This window comes from Vespa mandarinia, chromosome 12, assembly GCF_050613455.1.
Source record: "Vespa mandarinia isolate Hongniang chromosome 12, ASM5061345v1, whole genome shotgun sequence".
Classification (NCBI taxonomy): domain Eukaryota; kingdom Metazoa; phylum Arthropoda; class Insecta; order Hymenoptera; family Vespidae; genus Vespa; species Vespa mandarinia.
The window spans coordinates 5,777,466-5,797,500 of NC_140821.1; the positions used below are offsets into that span (position 1 = coordinate 5,777,466).

The window sequence follows — 20,035 nt, forward strand, 5'->3', positions numbered from 1 at the left end:
AGAGAGAGAGAGAGAAAGAGAGAGAGAGAGAGAAAGAGAGAAAGAGAGAAAGAGAGAAAGCTCAGAATTGAAATGAAATTCCGTCCCCAGGCCACAACGCCTGTGGTTGAATTATTATCGGCCAGTAATCTCACTAAAAAGTTCGCCTTCCTGAAATATCGTCATTCTTCTCGTTCCTCTCGACTCCTTTCTATTTCCCTCTCTCTCTTTTTTCCTCTTTTTTCCTTATTCCACTACTACCTTATTCTATTTGTATCTCTTGCATCGTCATCTCTTACTGTCCCAAAATTTTAATAAACGACGCGGTATAATATTGTAAATACGTTTTGGTCAGATTCTTAGATTATGTTATACTTTTTATCCCGATCAGTATTTTCCATGATCGTTATCGGTACTGTTTATTCCCTGCTAGATATTTCTCTTGGTATAAGTAAAAACTTCTCTAATCGTGACGATTAAATCGTACGTTCGTAACATATTATTTTATACGTTTTTTTTAACGCTATACTACTGCTATTACATTTTTTAATAATACTTGCACTTGTATTGCTTTCACGTTCAACGGTACATTGAAAAATCTACGTTGGTATACGCTTAACGTTGGATACGACGAACGTGTTTCTAACGCGATATAACGTCCAATCTAACGTGAAAATAATGTCTAATGGAAAATTCTCCAAAAAATCGAAATCTTGCGAGACGAGAAAAAAGAGACAGAAACAAAGAGAAAGAGAGAGAGAGAGAGAGAGAGAGAGAGAGAGAAGGAAAAAGAGGATTTCATTTTTCGTGTTGTCTACGTGAACGAGCTTGGTTGTCTAAAGTATCCCGTCCGGTCATATGAAAAACGCATTAAAGATGGCTTCGAAATTTCGAAAGCGAGAGAGAGCCGGTCAATGAACTTTCATAATCTAAAAACTATTTCTATAAAACAAATATGATCGAATTAATAATGAAATAACAATAAATTTAAAAACGACGATGAAATATTGGGTAGAAAAAGAAAGAAAAGAAATGAGATGAAAGATTATAAAAAAGAAAAGAAAAAATAAATGGAAAGGGAATGAAGAAAGATATACTCTTATTATAAATATTAAATCTAATATTAAAACTTATGACGAGCGTTTATTCAAATATGTAACACGTCGATTGCGCTTAATTATCAGTTGTACGCCGCGAATGCACGGTTAATTATGGATCGATATCGCATGCGTTACTTTATCGCTACCGTTTCGATATCGGTTCATTTTTTTTTTCTTTTCTTTTTCTTCGTCTTCGTCTTCTTCTTTTTTTCCGTTTTCTTTTTTTTCTTCATCTCCGGTTTCTCTTCTCTCCCCTTTCCACCACTCTTCGTCGTTCCCTTGGCTCTCATCGTTAATTTAACGTTTCGCGCCGGGATACGAGTTGTCTACATAATCATTAAGATAATCATCCCTGTCGGCCACCACGGTCGAACGCATCCGTTATCGACGCGATACATAAATTGGAAACGCGAGGAGACACCCTCCGGCTGGCATACCCCCTCTCCATTTACCTCCCCCTCCTCCCACCCCCATATCCTCCTCACGACCCTTTTCCATGGACGATAACGATCGCGTTCGATCTCCATAATCGATAGTTACCATCCTCAATTCTCGTTGCGAGAAATTTCTTCGTTCTTTAAAATTCTTTTAATTTAAATAATTTAAATAAAGTTCTTTTAATCTTTATTCTTTTATACTTTGTGATGATAGTATATATATATATATATATATATATATATATATGTATACTTATATATTAAGTATATATATAGCATTTTATATATATATATATATATGTATATTAGTTATGGATCATATTCTTTTTGAAGTTTCGGTATATTGTAAATTTTAATGAATATTCAAAGAAAAAAACTATATTTGTAAAAGTAGATATTCGAAGAATCGTAATTTCAAGATAAAAATATAAAATATTTCTAGATTTTTGTAAAAACAGCAAAAAAAGAAGAAAGAAAGAAATTGTCAGCTCAGTCAGATGATCCATGATTCAGAGTCATGGTTTAAGTAATATAAAAAGTTTTGAGCATAACAGAAATAAAAATTATTTCTTCTGCTTGCATAAAACTTATATATCATACATATATATATAGTACTGTGTAAAGGCAGTCATCCACTTGAAAGTTTTTAGCGATAATTGCTCTCAAGAGTACATACCCTTAAATTTTATATTTCAATTGAGAGCTACTTCGAGAAATTTTATTCTTGGATAGCCACTAGTATATTCCCTGAGAATTTATTATCAGATAAAACTCTCAGAATTGTGTCCATTGGAGATTCGTCTATGCCCGTTTATGTTTGTTCTGTTGTTTCTTTATGGATAAGCGAGGAGATAACGTCCTATGTTCTTTCATTCTACAATGAAACGAGTTCGACCACGTGTAATGAGATAAAATGACTATGAAGGCGGAAAAAATTTTGTACGTACAGTATTAAAAAAAAAAAAAAAAAAAAAAAAAAAAAAAAATGAAAATAAATAAAAAGAAAGGAAAAATAAAAAGCAACGCAGAAATCGCATTTACCATGCGTAAGAAAAAAACCATGAATTCAACGTAGATAAAAATTAAATGCATGTTCGAACATTATGAAGGACTTGACATTGAACTTAATATTGAAAATGGCCAACAATTTCGACAGTGGCCAACAATTTTGTATTCATGAATGCGATACAAATTGAATTTATAATAGAAACAATTTCTAATAAGGATACAATATTAAGTTATTTCTGTTTATAAACGTGTGACAATTATCGAATTCATTTTGTACATAATTATTGCGTAATTCAAACGTCTCTTCTTTTTTCTATTATATTCTTGATGTTATTGTTTTGCTGATAAGGTTTTTCAAAATAAGAAACTGGTTTATATTTTTAAGAAAGTTCTTCGATAATAAAATTCCTTTCTTTACATTCGAGAGCATATAATAATGCAATCGCTCTCAAATAATTGAATCATGCTTTCAGATACATACATAACTTTTAAGCACAGTTATCTACTAATAAAAAAATACTCACGAGAACAATTCGCAATAGTTTCACTCTCAAGTAAACTTTTAAAGGGTTACATACTTTCTCGGTGCCGAAAAATTGACATATTTTGGAACTGTTTTTTTTTTTTTTTCAAAAAGGGAATAAAATAAATTGAGGAAATAATTCCATATTGTTGCTTAATGTTTTATTTGTGTATGTCCAATTTGTGATATGTCCAATTTCTCTATAATTTGCAGCCACGTCAAACTTCTCATGAAAATCCAAGCACCATAAGCAGTATCCTAATTTCCTAGAAACAAAAAAATTATTAAAATTCCTGTATTTACAGGTATAATATTATTTAACAATTTTACAAAATAATGTTATACCTAAGGATACCTAATTTGTGAAAAATAAGAAAATTAGATCATTTTTATGTCAATTATTTGTTTAAAATTTAAACTTTTTGAACTTATTGGAAAATATTACAAATTAAAATTAAAAGAAAAATATGAACCGATAGTCCTTGATAATAATTTTGTGTTTCTACAAGATGTTACGTGAATTTTCATGCAATGGTTGACGAGACTATAGATTACACATCCTATATGTAAAGAAATTGGACGGAAAAATGTTTTTTTTTATATAAGTAAAACATCAAAGAACAACGTGAAATTATTAGTTCTTCAAGTTATTTTATTTCCAATCTAAAACAAACATTTCCAAAATACGTCAATTTTTCAACACCGAAAACGTATGTAACCTTTTAATATCAATAACGAATGTAACTTATGGCAAAATTTCCTGTAAACTCATTGTATAAAATTCAAACAATATTTGTTGATTAAGCAATTGCTATTTATTTCTGTTTATACATTCTATTTCAAATGAATTTATTATAAGATAATAAATGTGATGTTGATTTATATAAAAAAGTTTAAGTAGTTAGTAGATAGCTTATATGAAATATAAATATTTGTAAGGTTTGAAAATTATATATTATAAAATGATGATTAGAAAATTAATAAGGCTATAAAGACTCTTCTTTCTCTCTAATCAGCGGATAGAATTAGTTTCGATTATGATGTTTTTCCAATAAGGAAATTTTTTTTATAATTATTATTTATATTATTTTAAACATGTTATCTACTTTTGCAGATGTCAAATATTGTAGGACGGTGTGCTAGAAGGATTTTGTCTAGGAATTGTCTATCTTGATCGCGATCGAATCTTATTCACGAATCCTTTTTTTCTGTCTACGATCTTTTATATTTTCACAAAGTATTGTCGATCTCTTCAGAAACGAAATGGTCTTTGAAGAAAGACTACTGGGAATCGAATGAGATCGAACAAGGTCTCGAGAGAGGAGGAGTGAGAGAGAGAGAGACAGAAAGATGATCGAGTTATCGGGAAATATATATATATATATATATACATATATGTAGGCAAAGAGAAGGAGGGAGGACGGGTGAAGCTATGGTGAATCCCAAGGGTTGCTTTCGCCCGCTGTTGCCACCGGATATCCCCCCTGATTTCTGACGACTAACACGAGTCTGATGTTTGCCAAGGGGTGGATGCGACTGTACACGAATCCGCGATACGCAGACCCTTATCCAGACACCCCGTATCGTTAACCATAGACAAAGGGTCTGTCGCCGAAATACGTGCCCCGAAGCACCGCTAATTCTGCCGATAATAGATTTCGAAATACTGCCGACGATGATCTTCCCTATACTTCGTTTTTCTTTTTTTTTGCTTATTTTTTGTTACTATTGTCTCTTCTAGATCTTCTCAAATTGTTTCTCGAAAGACTATAACTCTTTCTTTCTTTTAACGTCAGGTTGAGACGTTATACATCTACCTGAACCTAGAAGTATATATAATATTAAAAAAAAATTTTTTTTTAATTTATAATACTCTATACAATAGGAAAAATTTTTTCAATAAGAATATGTTCATCTTGAATATGCTAATATAGCGGGGGCGAGAACTCTCATCTCAATATTTTCTAAAATATGAGGGCCGCTGATATTTCATTAAATGGAACTTGATATTTTTACCTACACAAAAATTATAAAGAAGATCATTCCAAACGTTCTGAATTTTTCTTATTGCGATTACTGCGAGAGAAATCTTGCCTTCTAAAGTTTATCGATTAAGTTACGATACACTTTAAATACAAAATTCATATTATTATTAGGATATAGAATCGTTAGCAATTGAATATCTTTAGCAAGAAATACCATGAATAGGTTAATAATATCTATGAATTTTCAAGGTAATATTTTTTTTTCGTAATGATCACAATAAAGGAAATTTCGTAGCTTTTTGAATTTGGTTTGATCTCTACAGCTGTTGTAAAGACAAAAATTCAAGTTTGATAAAAAAATATTAACGAAACCATTTTTAATTTCATTAATGAAACCAAAATTTAGAAAATATGACTTTCAGACATACTTTTAATAATTATAATTTTAATTAAAATATCCTCACTATATCAGTTCTTCCGAAATAAACATATGTATATATTTTTTATATATAAATATATATATATATTTTTTTTTTTGTTTTGTTTTATAGAAATTTTTCTATTTCGTAGAAGTAATCGAATTTTAGAAGAATCATGCTATATTATCGTGTGCTTTTAATAATTCAGTTATCAATGATCAAGAGAAAGGAAGTATAGTATATAATTATTTACGATGATAAGGAGGCTTGTAACCAGAGTAAGAATTAAGACGTTTGTATGACAAATTTTCGCAAGACAGGATGACTTCAAAAGCTGTCAGAGGCAGAGAATTCGTGATTCCTTTAGAAATCGTAAGAGGATGATAGGGGAAGGGTCGAAAGTTTTGCGAGTCGAAGGTGTAGTTACGCGAAACGACCACCAATACCTATTCATGGATAACTATACGTATACAAACATATTATATATGTATGTATGTATGTATAAGCAAGCGTACATAAATATGTACATACGTACATGGATCAGGATTAAAAGCACACTACTCTTGTTTATCTTGGCGAGTATGTACATAACGTACTCAAGTTCTTACAGTGTCGAGTAAAGTAGATATTAGTCGAATCTCTTTTTCTCTCTTTCTCTCTTTCTCTCTTTCTCAATAGATCAGGTTCTACGTTTTCTAACGTATAGTCTTCTCTCTTGGAGAACTACATATACGCACACGCACATTACCTTCTCTCTCACGACAAAATTGTGTTTCTTCCATTATGCTCTCTTGCCGGTTACTGCACTTTCCTATTGCATCAGCGCTATTTACGTCTAACGTGTCTTTTGTTTAGCAGCATTTATCGCGCACACAACTCAGTCAGTTTATTGCTCGTCTATCGTCGAGAAACAATATAACATTGGGTTCCGAGTATTGAAAATATTATTAAAGATCAAAACTTGATGACACCAATGAAGATATCTCTTCCTTCTTCTTTTTTTTTCCTTTTTTTTCATTTCTTATTATACGATATTTTATGCTCATTCTCTCTCCTTCTTTTACTTATATCATAAATAGGTATTATTAAATGATCTTTCAATGTATCGTCTGAATAACTTGGAATTAATGTGAAAGAGAAAAGCGTTATAAATCAAATATCGTAAAAAAAATGATTATCGATGTAATAAAAGTGGAATAATAACTATAGCCAACGAATCTTGAAAGACGTAATTATTGTAGAAATAGATCTCTAAATGAACGTAAGTCAGAAGTTTCACGATAAAATGATATTGATTCTCGGAGCTCGGTTTCATTGCTTTCAAAATAAAAACAAAAAAATAGAGAAAAAAGAGAAAATAATAATCACTTCTTTTTTTCTTTGCTCGATTGTTGACATGATCATCGAGGACGATACTTAATCCTTCGATCCTATTTCCTTTCTTTCGTTTCCCTCTATTCCCCTTTACCGACCTACTTCCTTATCTACAAAACGCAAGAAACTCCAGTAATATTGTTCTCCCCCTTTTTTTCAGTCCCGGAGTCTCTCTCCCTCGTTTTACTCCAACGGAGATTCTCGAATCCAAGAGTGCCGGGGCGATTTTTACAGCACGAGGAGACACGCACACGTTGCGTGGAATAAAACGCTCGCATGCGCAAAAATTTCTGCGTTGGAATTCTCGTTCGGTCGTGTTCTTGCTGTACCCAGCCTTTTTCGTTCCTTTCTTCTCCTTTAACGGCACGGAAAAAAGGGAGGAGGAAATGTATGTATGTATGTATATATTCATGTACGTATGTATACATGTATGCATGTATGTATGTGTGCATGTATACGTACATTTTACGTGAAGGAAAAGGTAAAAGTACGAGGACGAGGCAAGGGTCGCGATTGCGGAGCGTAAAAGATGAGTTATCGCGCGTTATCATTCCGCTCGGATTCTCGTGCTATGAAGAGAATGAGGAGAGAAAGATGTGGTAGGGAAAGAGGAGAAACTCAGAGGGAGTATAGCTACACCCCTTTTTGTGTGCAGCATCGATTATAAAACGTTGCATCTTTTTCTTAGAAGATAATAATAATAATATTAATAATATCAGCGAAAGGCCTATACGTTGCTATCCGCTTTTTTCTTTTTTCTTTCTTTTTTCCCCTTTTTCTCCTTTTTTTCTTTGTCACACGAAGTTATCCTATAGAGTTTTATCGATTTTTATTAATACTTCATGGTCGTTCATTCATGCATTAATTAACACATTGTATGCTGCCAATGGTTTTCCATAACGATCTCTTATTCTCTTTTGGGCCAAAATGGTTGTCAGGAACGAAGCGACTAAATTTTCTCAAGAATAATCAGATATTATAAATTGTGAATACTATCGAAGATGAAAATGTTAAATAACGTAAATGATTAGATAAGTAGTAAAGTTAAAAAGATACTATTCAACAATTGTAGGCTATTTAATAGCTTAAATTTATAATAAAATATAAATACGTAATATAAGTAATGCAACTCTGACATAAGCAATATTTAATTATTTGTATCGATTCATATGATTTTACAAAATACTTACCATTAATTGATAATTACTATTAATTAATTAATAAAAATAAATAGAAGTGTTCATCAATTAGAATTATTATTAATAATTTCATGATGATTTTTTAAAGAAAAATATTTGCTCGCAATAATAATTTTATTCTACTAACAATTTGTTTTTGTACGTACCTACAATGAATTTCAAAACTTAATGCAATGTTAATGCGTTTTTCATTAAGCTTTATCCAATCGTAGTCAAACGAAATGAACAAAGATGTCAATTTCATTCCCAGATGATTAATTAAGTTCTCGTTCCTCTCTATAGAGAAGTACTTGTAAATATTGAAAGAGTAGATATGTACGTCATCCTCTTTAGCTCGTTCTCCTTCGTTTTGTTTTGCAAAACGAGTGTCGAGTCGAAAACGACGCGGTCTCTCGTCTCTCAGCGACTCAATCGATACTGGTCCACCCTTGAATTATGCACGTCGGTCTGGCCGCTAGGAAACGAGCTTTATTTCCCTTAAGCATCGTTCACACGTAAACCGACAACTAGCTTTTTTCTTCTTATTAGTATACATTAAAAAGATATGTGTATATTTCTATATTTATGTATAGAGAATATATATCATTTATATATGTATATAAATAAAAAATGAACGAGAAAATTAATTGATTCTTTAAAAGTCAAACATCTCATTAAATAATAATGTCGTAAATAAATAATTTAAAAAAATATACATGTCGATATATACACATATATCGTGTAAGTATAAAAGAAAAACAAAGACAAGTGCTATATAGTTTTGTATTGATTCATTTACCAGTGCTGGTCTTACTATAGAACTCGTAAAGAAAGATATCGTTTAGACATTTGTTTCTCGAGAGAACCACAAAATGACTTGCTTCGAGATTGACTTTCATTAACATTCAACGAGCTGGATAATTAAACGAAAAAAGAAAAAATAGTAACGTACTTTAGCATTACTGAATTTTTTTGAATATTTCCAATTTATAAATTTTCTCTACTAAAGAAAAACATGTTACAGCTTTGTAAAGTATCTACGTGATTTTCAATAATTTCTTTTCTTTTCTCTTTTATATATTTTTCTATATTTATATATACAAATATATATATATATATATATATATATATATATATATATATACACATATTTTTCTCACTTTTTCTGTTACTTTAGTACTGCGGAACTTGAGAACCGTATCTCAATATACTCAATATATAGCAGCTTCACTAGCAGGCGAGAAATTAAATTCACCGAAAGTAAATCGAATTTACTCTCACCCGTGGCACCAAAAGGACTAACGAACCAAAAAATCTCATTGCTACGCCTCGGCCAAGACGCGAAGAATTTATCGAGTAAGTAAAGTGATTTCGGAAGATGACTATGCTCTAGAGAAGTGAGGGGCTCACTTTAAAACTTTCATTTTAATATCTAATTTAATCGTATTCGTAATAGTGAACAATTGATTTCATTACAACGTTAGATTTTAATCATTTTTATTTAGAACGTATAAAAAAAAAGAAATATATTTTCTATATGATCGATCGAATCTTTTTATTCTTTTTCGGTTAAATAGATCGAAAACGAGCCGGAGAAGAAGTAGACGACGAATCAAAACAAATTGGATACTTTATTTTCGCCTTTCAATCGTGGAATTTCTACCCTTATTTCTCTTGTCGACGAGAAAAAGGGACTAGCAGCGTCGTTTTAAAAGGGAGTGATTTGTTTTCCTCTGGTCCTATTTTCTTCTTTCTCGGTTACATCGATAAAATAAATTTCGGCAAGGATATCAGGTGTTCCGGACATAGCAGAGGCGATTTAAACGCAAATTACCGATTTACGAATTAGAATTGGTTGCGTGCGTGCGTACATGCGTGCATGTGTGTCTTTAATCGAACTAAATCCATTTAACGTTCGGTTCAATAACGTTTCAATGATCGAACCGAAAGTGCTAGTCTAATCGATGTAAAAAGATACATTTGACAGGAGTCAGTAATGAATCACTCCATTTCGATTCTCGAATGTTACGTGCACGTTTATTTTTTGTTTTATAATCGACTTTGTGAAAGAAAGAGAAAGAGAAAAGAAATAGGATAAGTACTATCATATTATGGCAATATATGACTACTATGGAATAGATTCAATACATGTCAATGCATTTTTTAATATTGTAGTCAATAGATTTTATTAATAAGACAAAATTAATTACTTCTATATACAGAAGTATATCTATCTGTTTATAACACTAACTGTGGACTGTAATTAGGGACAACATGACATCACATAAATTGACAAAAATTAGGTCAAAAGATACACTAGATACGAGAAATGATCTCTTAACGATGTTGTCAACGGGAAGACGCATAAATTTTACTAGGTTCTCGTGTTAAACAAACGGCGCCAATTTCGAATCGACCGCAATTATATTGTATTATAGTTTTGCGTACCGAGGCGTACAGTAATGAGTTTTATCGACGAATCGATGATAATTACCCTATCGTCCACCCTCCTCTACGTCAGAGAGATTTCCCTCGCAAAGTGCATGCATCCATATGCGAAGAGAAAGAGAGAGAGAGAGAGAGAGAGAGACAGAGAGAGAAAGAGAGAAAGAGAGGGAGAGAGAAAGAGAGAGAAATAGAGAGAGAGAAAGAGAGAGAGAGGGAGAGAGAGAGAGAGAGAAAGAGAGAAAGAGCTGTCGTCACCATCTGTGTTGCAGCGGTCACAGGCTTTCCAGACTAATCGTCTGAATCTCGTTCGGCCAGTGAATTTCACAATTCCCGTACTACCGACTGTGTACTAATTGCACGATGTCATTTCATTCTCTTACCTCTTGGAGATGGCGAAGAATGTTGGGGGAGGGCTTGGAAGCAGGGTAACCGTGCATGAAGCGAATGAACTCGATGGGATTGTCACGAAAATGCCAACAAAAGGGCTCGTCTTCCGGACGTTAAATCCATTGTCGTATAATCGTAGCAGAATTTTCTAATTTTCTGTGTTTGCGTGTGAATACAGAAAGAGAAATACAGAGAGAGAGAGAGAGAGAGAGAGAGAGAGAGAGAGAGAGAGAGAGAGAGAGAAAGAGGGAGTGAGAGAGAGAGAAAGAGAGAGAGAGAGGGGGGGAGGGACATAAAGAGGGAGAGAGAAATAAATGAAGGATATTAAAAGCTCGAAAATTTGAAAACGGGAATTATTTCGATTTTTTATCTTTTTCTATTTTCTCTCTTTCTCTCTTTCTCTCTTTCTCTCTCTCTTTTTCTCTCTTTTTTCATGCATATGCTTCGAGCATACTTCGGATTTCTGCATACTATATGCTCATGAATACTATATTATAAATACATACATACATACATATATATATACATTCATACATATATTCATAAATACATACATACATAGTTCGTTGAGGAACGGATTAATTAAAAGTTGCATTTCGATGCGAATCTAGAGAATCGATGTGTACTCGTGTTATCGAGATTGATAAAATATGCGAAAATGCATACGAACCGTGCATAGATTTGAATCGAAATGAGAATTTTTATGCTTCCTATTCTCTTCATTCGCTTATAATGTAAAAATATTATAATGTATCATTTATAGATTATATTTTTATTATTTCTTTCACGATCCCTTTGTCATAAGCCTATAAAATAATAATGAAACAATTGCCTCGTAGTTTTTAGAATGAATCAGAATCAAAATTGCATCTCTTCTTCGATTCACCAAGAATAATTTGTACTTTCCTCGAAAACTGTTTTCGGATAGTAGCCAGTGATAAAGCCGGAATATGGTGGGTGCGTCGCTGAACCGACGTCTGTCTCTCTCTCTTTCTCTCTCTCTTTTTCTGATCTCTCGACGTCATTTTGGCCGGTTTCCAAAGCTAGCGTTTCTCTCCTCTCACTCTCTCCTCGCGTTTCCACCGGCTACGATTTGCAAATTATGGTCTATTTCTGTTTTTGTCTAATGTTAGATCCGCGATAGTACCTCTCGACTCACTCAAGAGTGCACTGTACTTACTTGCGTTGTTCACTCACGAGTGGTTGATGTTCTTCTTGAGATTCCCCATCCTTCTCTTTCTTTTTCTTTATTTCTTAGACTTTCGGTTTTCAACCAGTGACTGTGTATCCTTGCAACGAAGCAAGTTGCTCCATTCGAGTTCTCGAGGAATTTTAAAGCTCATTTGTTCCTCGCTTACTTAAATCCCATTAGTCGACTAATTAACTTTAACTCCAGCCTAATACCTACTTTCCTTTCTATTTCTCGTCCTTTCTTTCTTCTCGCCTCTACTCCAGTAACCATCCTGCATCTTCCTTGTTTGTTTCGTTTGAACTTGATCGAACGACTATGTAACATGGATTCGTTCGCATTTCGTTTCTTATGAATTCCTATTAAGTTCGTTGTAAATATTATTGTGTTATTTGACCGAAATTTAATCATGTCAGGATGCTGGTCCTATGCGATGTAATCATCAATCCATTGGATAAAAAGCACAAGAGGTGAGCAAGTTATTTCTTTGCTATCTTTCTGTTTATTATCTCAATTTTTTCAACTTCGATTATTATCAACTTGAAGAATTTACGTTCATTCGATCGCGAACAAAACAAAAAAATAATGAAGAAAGAAAGAAAAGAAGAAGAAAAGGCTTCCTCGTATTTCTGTTGACAAAAGATAAATATAATAAAATAAATAAGTGCAGCGGTTTCTTAATACAATCAAGATAGACGGACCATAATCTGTAAGCTCTCAACCACCATCCCTCCCCTGCTTCCCCCTTCATCGACCCCTTTGTAAAATAAGTACCATTAAAATCACTCGTGAGATTTCGTTACAGCGTATTGAGGTACGTGCGCGTTCGTTACGTACTCGTTTAACGGCGCATAAAATGTTCGTAAAGTGAATGATTTATGGTAGTTCGGAGCAATGTTTCGAATGCAATACCTTAACTCTCGATGATGAAAAAAAACGATCGTTGATCTTTGTAAAAGAAACGAAATCGTATGATAATGGGGAAGGGAAGGGGTTTCAGTTGGGGGAAGGGGAAGAGAAGAAGAAGAAAAGAAAAACAAAGGAAGAACAAAACGTGTAAAAGAAAATAAAAAACGAAGAAAAGGATTTTTTTTTATTTGTTTTTTTTTTTTTTTACTAACGTCAAACTACGAGCTTTATTTACGAGTTCGATGTCGCATATTCGGAATAAGTACCCAGGTACTTGAAGCGTATTTCCATTTAAAAATATTGCACGAACGCTCAATATATCCTGCTTGATTATTTTTCTTTCAACTTAAAAGCGTATAAATACAATGCCCGTATCTTTTCGATTGGCTACTTTTCTTCTTATCCAAAATCGTATTTACGATTGCATTGTTTTTTCCTTTAGAATTTTGATTTAAACGAAATTGGTTCTGAATTATTGTAATAGAACTTTTCCATTGAAAACATTGTTTCATCCAAGAAAATTTATCAGTCTTTTAAATATTACGAATTTAATCGTCACACTTTCTATTTTGGTCTCTTAATAATTCTAATACTTTTTCATGAGCATCGTACAGTATCTTTATGATTTGTTTGGCTTTTCAGATTGGCTTTTTAATTATCCGTTAATTAGTAGGTACATTGTCATGATATACTATTTTAATGTTATAATACAATATTTCCCTGAAAATCTTTACTTCAGCTCTAATACATTTTAGAAACAAGAAGAAACAATCTTTCAGTAGATTTAATATTAAAATTTATTCGATTTTCTAATCGATATAACTGCAAGCGATATGTGTGTGTGTGTGTGTATGTGTATATATCTAATAAATTTATTTTCAAGGAGCCGTCAGTACTTCATAGTCAAGATATTTAAATATATATACGAAAGCGCAATACATCGAATCAAGTCGATGGTTAGACAAGAATAAAGATCGCACCGTCTACGACATTGTTTACACGTCTACGTTACTTAGAGAGAGAGAGAAATAGAGAGAGAGAGAGAGAGAGTGTGATATGAGCATATGCGTTTTGCTCATAGAAAGTGCGTGTCTCGTGCGTGTCAGCACGAATACATTTCTACTTCGTCTGGTTTCATTCGTCTTTTCCTTGTCTAATTCACTTGCGTATATATACTTTCTCTTTCTAGTCAATTCGTTTTTTGCAACCTTTCAAGAACTTGAATATATCGTTATTGCATTTCCGTTGCAGGAGAGAAATCGATAAATCGTGAACGTTCGCTTGAAGAGAGAAGAAAAAAAAAGTAGGAGGGTGATGGATTTCGAACGGATAATTTCATTTTTGAATGGTGGAAAAAGCATCGTTTCGATTCTTTAAAAAATGAAATATGAGATCGAGAGATACGAATGTGCGTTTTAATATTCGAGACTAGATGAGTATTTTAATGGTCATTCATTTTTTGCTCCTATACTCGAGAAATAAACGAGCTAACTAAGAGAACGAGTTTAACCCGATTTTCTCGGAATCATTGTTTCAATGATATCCACCAGAAGAAAATGAAAAGAAAAAGCTGCTGCTAAATTCATAGGTAGATTTATTGATAGAATTTATTTACGACATATTTTTTCCAGGACAATATAGTGTAGAATAATATACATATATATATATATATATATATATATATATATATATATATATATATTATTATGATTATCGATGATAAAAAAAATGAACAAGAGTAACTCAATTGAAAATCAACGAGAACCAGTTTCAATTTCAACTGAAGCCATTAAATGAAACTAAAAACGGGAAATTTGATGACGATAAAAGAGATGAAAAAAAAATCGTTTGAACATTTCTCATACAGTATACTCTTACACCAAATTTTTCGACGGTCGGTGAATTTCTCTCTCTCTCTCTCTCTCTCTCTCTCTCTCTCTCTCTCTCTATCTATCTATCTATCTATCTATCTCTATCTCCTTTTTTCTCTCTCTTTTTTTTTCGTTTTATTGTAAATGCATTCGTTCTCGCACATTTCGCGAGATGGTAGCGAGAGAAAAAGGAGAATATGAGGGTCCTCTTAGCAAATGCCACGATTTCCATCGGTCTTTGTCTCTCGCCAATTTACACCATTTACAAAAGCACTCGGCTCGAGAGCGCTGCGTGGCCTTCTGCGAGAAAATCGATTTGCGCGTTTTACAATGGGAGAGTAGAAAGACAGAAAGAAAAAGAGAGAGAGAGAAAGAAAGAGAGAGAGAGAGAGAGAGAGAGAATCTCGAAAGGAAGAGAACGTGTGCCGGCGACCCCTTTTTTCTTTCTTTTTTTTTTAATTTTAACAGCCACCTCCTACCGAGGCTTACTCTGACTATGAAGTGTGCGTCTTTGTCAGCGGTCACAATACATTTGAGAGAGGATAGAGGGGATGTCGCGTGTTATATCCCTCCTCTCTTGGATGTTGGCTCCACGATTCTCTCGCACTTCTCATCGAAACCATTTTCCTTTGGTCGCGGCAGGATTTTAATCAGACTCCGCGATATACGTTTAGAAGAATAGTTTAGGTCGCTTGTTTCGCAAAAAGTATCGCAAAAGAATCTCTCTTTCTCTCTTTTCCTTCTTTTCTTTTCCTCTCGAAAGGGAGGATAAAGACTCGAGGGTTGTTTTTCCTCATATCGCGAACACAATGACCACGAAGAAGCGTCATTGTCGCATGGCGTTATGAGGTGAAAAATGAAGAATATCTCTTTGGAATGTTTTCTTCTCATCGTTTTCAAGGCACGACATTGTTGTATCCGCATTCCCTTCGTATTTTCCTCCTTAATCCCTTTCATGTAGCGATCCTTGAACTACCGGTATGAGTATTTTCGCTCCTCATAAATTTACTTCCTGACATTTTTTCTTCTATATTAAACTAACCACAAAAGTATGGGAACCTCTTTCGCTTACCGAAATATTCCGAAACGTTTTTAAACAGATTAAGAGAGATAAAAAGAGAAGAATAAGAAGATAGGGGAAGAAAAAAAAATAGATAGATAAAAAATTTAATAGACCAATTAACCAAATAAGACCAAAAATAGACCAAAAATTTATTAGACCAAGTTAAAATTATACAACGGAAATTACAATAGAAAATACAACAAAAAAATAAATAATCTTGAAATGAAATTCTAGAAAGTAAGTTTTTCTTTCATAAAAATATTAACGCAGAAAGTAATCGGCTATTGAGCATTATTAGCAATTAAATATATAGTACATAGTGTGTTAAACAATTAATTTTTAAAAACAAATATAAATGATCGAATATTATGAATATAAGTTGGTAGAACATTTCACTAGAATAAGAATATATATATATATATATATATATATATATATATATATATATAGAGAGAGAGAGAGAGAGAGAGAGAGAGAGAGAGAGAGAGAGAGAGAGAGAGAGAGAGAAAGAAAGAGAGAATGAAAAAGAGAGAGAAAGTATTTACGAAACTACAAGCTGTCTTATCAAAGTGCCGTCGATGACATAAGAAAACACAAAGATGCAAGGAAGTTTGAATTTTTTTTTTGGAGACTTCAGTCTCGATTTATGGAGATTGTATATCATTTCTTGCTGTCGGGTAATTCATTGCACCTTCTCTCTCTTCTCTTTTTTTTCTCTTTCTTTCTATCTCTATCTTTTCTCGTCCGTTCTCTTTCACAAGACTTTCCCAGGAGGATGAACGATGCCGAGGAAATTGCAAACGCAGTTTCTCCGACGCACCATCCCAGGAAATAACGATGCGTCTATGTCGCGGACGTCTTGCTGTTTCCTTCTTGAAAGGAGCCTCGTCGGATGAAAATTTCGTACGGAAATTTCGAATACGTTGTCGTGAACATGTGCCGCTCAGTCTCTTCCGAGAAGACTCTCTCTTTTGGGAACGCTTCGCGAAATTGCTAAAATGGCCGAAGATATACAACATAAATTCGTGTGTATGTGTTCATAAAATGCTTGAAGATTTTGTAAAAATAGTTTTATTTACTTGTTCATCATTTACTTAAACTGTAAAAATAATTTTATTTACTTATTTATCGTTTATTTAAACGTTCGACTATTATCCGGACTAAAATATTAATCAGATTTTGTAATAATATTCCATCCAAACGTAAACTTTAATCATCAATATTTCATTATCACTCGATAATAAAACCTTTTTTAATGTATGTGATAAAGATTATGAAAATAATATTTTTCATATGTGTTGTACTGTTCGTTGCACTAATCGTTACATCAATCGGGTTTATCTTTTTTTTCTTTTTTATTATATATATATATATATATATATATATATATATATGTATATATTTTTTATTATATATATTATATATATATATATATATATATATATATATATGTATATATATATAAAATTCATGAAGTATCGAGCCTGTGTTCTTAGTCTCTTAGTCGAGTCTGTTGTGTCGACAGAGATTATATACATTGCAGACTTACGAGCGATGAGCCGGCGAAATTCATATGTATAAAAAGGACTTGCAAGTTCATCTTCAATGAAAGATGAACTCGGTTGCTCGTCTGTTAGGCAAGTACGCGGTCTTGACGATTTACAAAGCGTCTATCGATGATCCACCGGACGGTAATTTAATTTTCCGCGAACCGGTAACCAGGAAGAAGTGCCGCTTTGATTTCGATCTTCTAGTTCTACTACGACTCAAAGAGCTCACTCATATTATCTCATTAAGGACTAATGAGCCCGAAGTGATTTTCTTACCACGTCGGAGCAACAAACTCTCCTCCCCTTTCTGCTCTTTTACAACTCGATTCGAGACGAGAGAAACTATTGCTTGACGTTTTAACGTTGAATGACGATATCCTAGATAATTAATAATATTGCTCGTATACTTGCCATCTCGATTTCTTCTCTTGTAATTTAACGATCATTATTAATCGATAAGTGCGTTGTTAAAGAACGAAAGATAATAAAATGTTAGAAAAAGTCACAATTATAAGGTGCAATAAATTATGAGAAAAGATGCGTTGTGTAATTAGCATTACTTTCGATCGTACACACGTTTTCTCCGTTAGAAACGTAATGAGGGATAATAATTGAAAAAGAAAAAGAAAAATCAAGTGGACGTTTATTAAATATTACCCTACGTTCTGATTTATCGCAAAATCGATCTCTTCCGATCGAGATAAGAATTTTTTTTTCTTTCCTTTTATTATAGTGACTTGTACCATTGAAATATAATTAATCGATCAAGATATCGAGCGATCTTCTTATGCCGGTAGATTGTAAAAAGTGATAGACGAGAATTAAAATTCGCGCGCGCACTCGTGTGTGTATGTACACTTACGTACACTTTTTAAACAAACGCACATACACACAAACACATACTTACATTTAAAATGTCGAAGAGGTAGTATCTAGCTTCATCTACGGGTTCATGAAATATTCATGCATCGTTTGAAGCGTGCAAGAGCGAGAAATATCTCATAGAAGTCACACCTTCGTAAGGGGTTGCTCGTATTTTCTCGTATTAACTTGTATTTTCTCAAACATTTATATTCGGCGCGCGAATATAGGTAAGATATCCGCGTAATAGAGAGAATCGTTGCCATTGCCGAAGTAACTCGTAATCCGGTATTTCTAATTCACCGTAGAATAATTAACCACGTTTGAACGAGCACGTATACGTTTAATAAAAATTATCTATTCGCACTCTCTCTCTCTCTTTTTCTTAGTAGTCGTACGTGCCTTCCTACATATGTATTTATATACGTCGTCTCTATTTTTAAAATATATTGACATGTTAAATTATTCTTGTGTAAAGGATCTCTTAGTTTTTTATTTTCATATCACTATCTCGATCTAGAGATATGACTAAGAATTTAAGATTTTTTCAAAAACTTTTCACAGGTACATACTTAGTAGTCATAGCAATTATTATTATGTGCGAGAAATATGAGATAACTATGATCACATAGATACATGCGTGCGTTGAAAAAAAATAGGAAAAAGATAAATATAACTATGGAGTCGGAATGAATCAAAAGTAAGATTCCTTAAGAAAGCAGAGAAGGTTTTCAAGCAGTAGGATCGTTCAAACCATAATGGGAACGACACATGCGAGGAAAGAATATAGAACGAGTTCTCTCTTTGATATAGTATATACGCCGCGATTACTATATTTGCTAGGCGACGAGTGAACGATTTTATTAAAAAAAGAAAGAAAAAATGGAAAAAGAAAAATACAAAAAGAACGAGAAAAACAAAAACAATATAAATTTGATATATTATTTATTAATTTAAAACATACATTTATATATATATATATATATATATATATATATATATATATAATATCTCGAATGGATTATGGGAGGTGATAAACGAAAATATGTTTCTCTGTGAACAAAGTGATAAATCTTTATTTGTTAATTAATGCTTAGTTCTGATTAGCCTTACCTCTGAACAAAGAAACGACAATTAACGTTTATTATTCACACTGTTAAATTTTATTTCTTTTATCTTATGTATCTTCTTCTAGCTCTCGTGTTGCTTTTCTCTTCTATGTTACATTTCATACTGCCCGTTTCTCTTCCAAATCTTAATGACTCGATTTGTAGGTCACAAAAGAAATTGTAAATAATAAAGGACAATGGAAGGGCGGGCTATGAGACGCGTGGCAAATCTACCTGAAGAAAGTATATTTTCTTTACATATATATATGATTTATTTGAAATATCAATAAATCCATTTTCCATTTGGAATAAATGATTTTAATAATTATTATCTGTAAGGGTCAGAAATTGTTGTCGTAAGTCTAACGAAACGTGTTCCGCGAAAATCTACGAGTTCTACCATTAACGCAAGAACCTGTCCTTCGCTTGTTGCTAGTAAGAAAAAAAAAGAGAGAGAGAGAGAGAAAGAGAGAGAAATAAGTAGAATTCTTTTAACGGTCTCACTCGGTATAGTATTCTTATGGGTGTGGATCGTCTAATTACTTTCTTGAGAAGATTAGCGAACAAAGAGGATATATACAGTGGGTTGCGTCTATTTGTGGAAGCCGACCAACTGGCCGAGAGGTTAGAGTCGACCTTCACTCT

At 32.9% G+C, this 20,035-nt stretch overlaps 1 protein-coding gene across 3 annotated transcripts in view; it reads left to right on the plus strand.

Annotated features, from left to right (window-relative positions):
- spri (Src homology 2 domain-containing protein sprint) overlaps positions 1–20,035 on the plus strand; it is a 153,131-nt gene that overhangs the window by 66,391 nt on the left and 66,705 nt on the right. Inside the window, exon 1 of one of the 3 annotated variants that reach the window (XM_035884372.2) lies at positions 12,108–12,497. The exons of the other annotated variants lie outside the window; for them this stretch is intronic. Coding sequence (XP_035740265.1) covers positions 12,445–12,497 — 53 coding nt within the window. The 5' untranslated portion in view covers positions 12,108–12,444. Of the gene's footprint in view, positions 1–12,107; positions 12,498–20,035 lie in introns of those variants that run through there. 3 annotated transcript variants of the gene reach the window in all.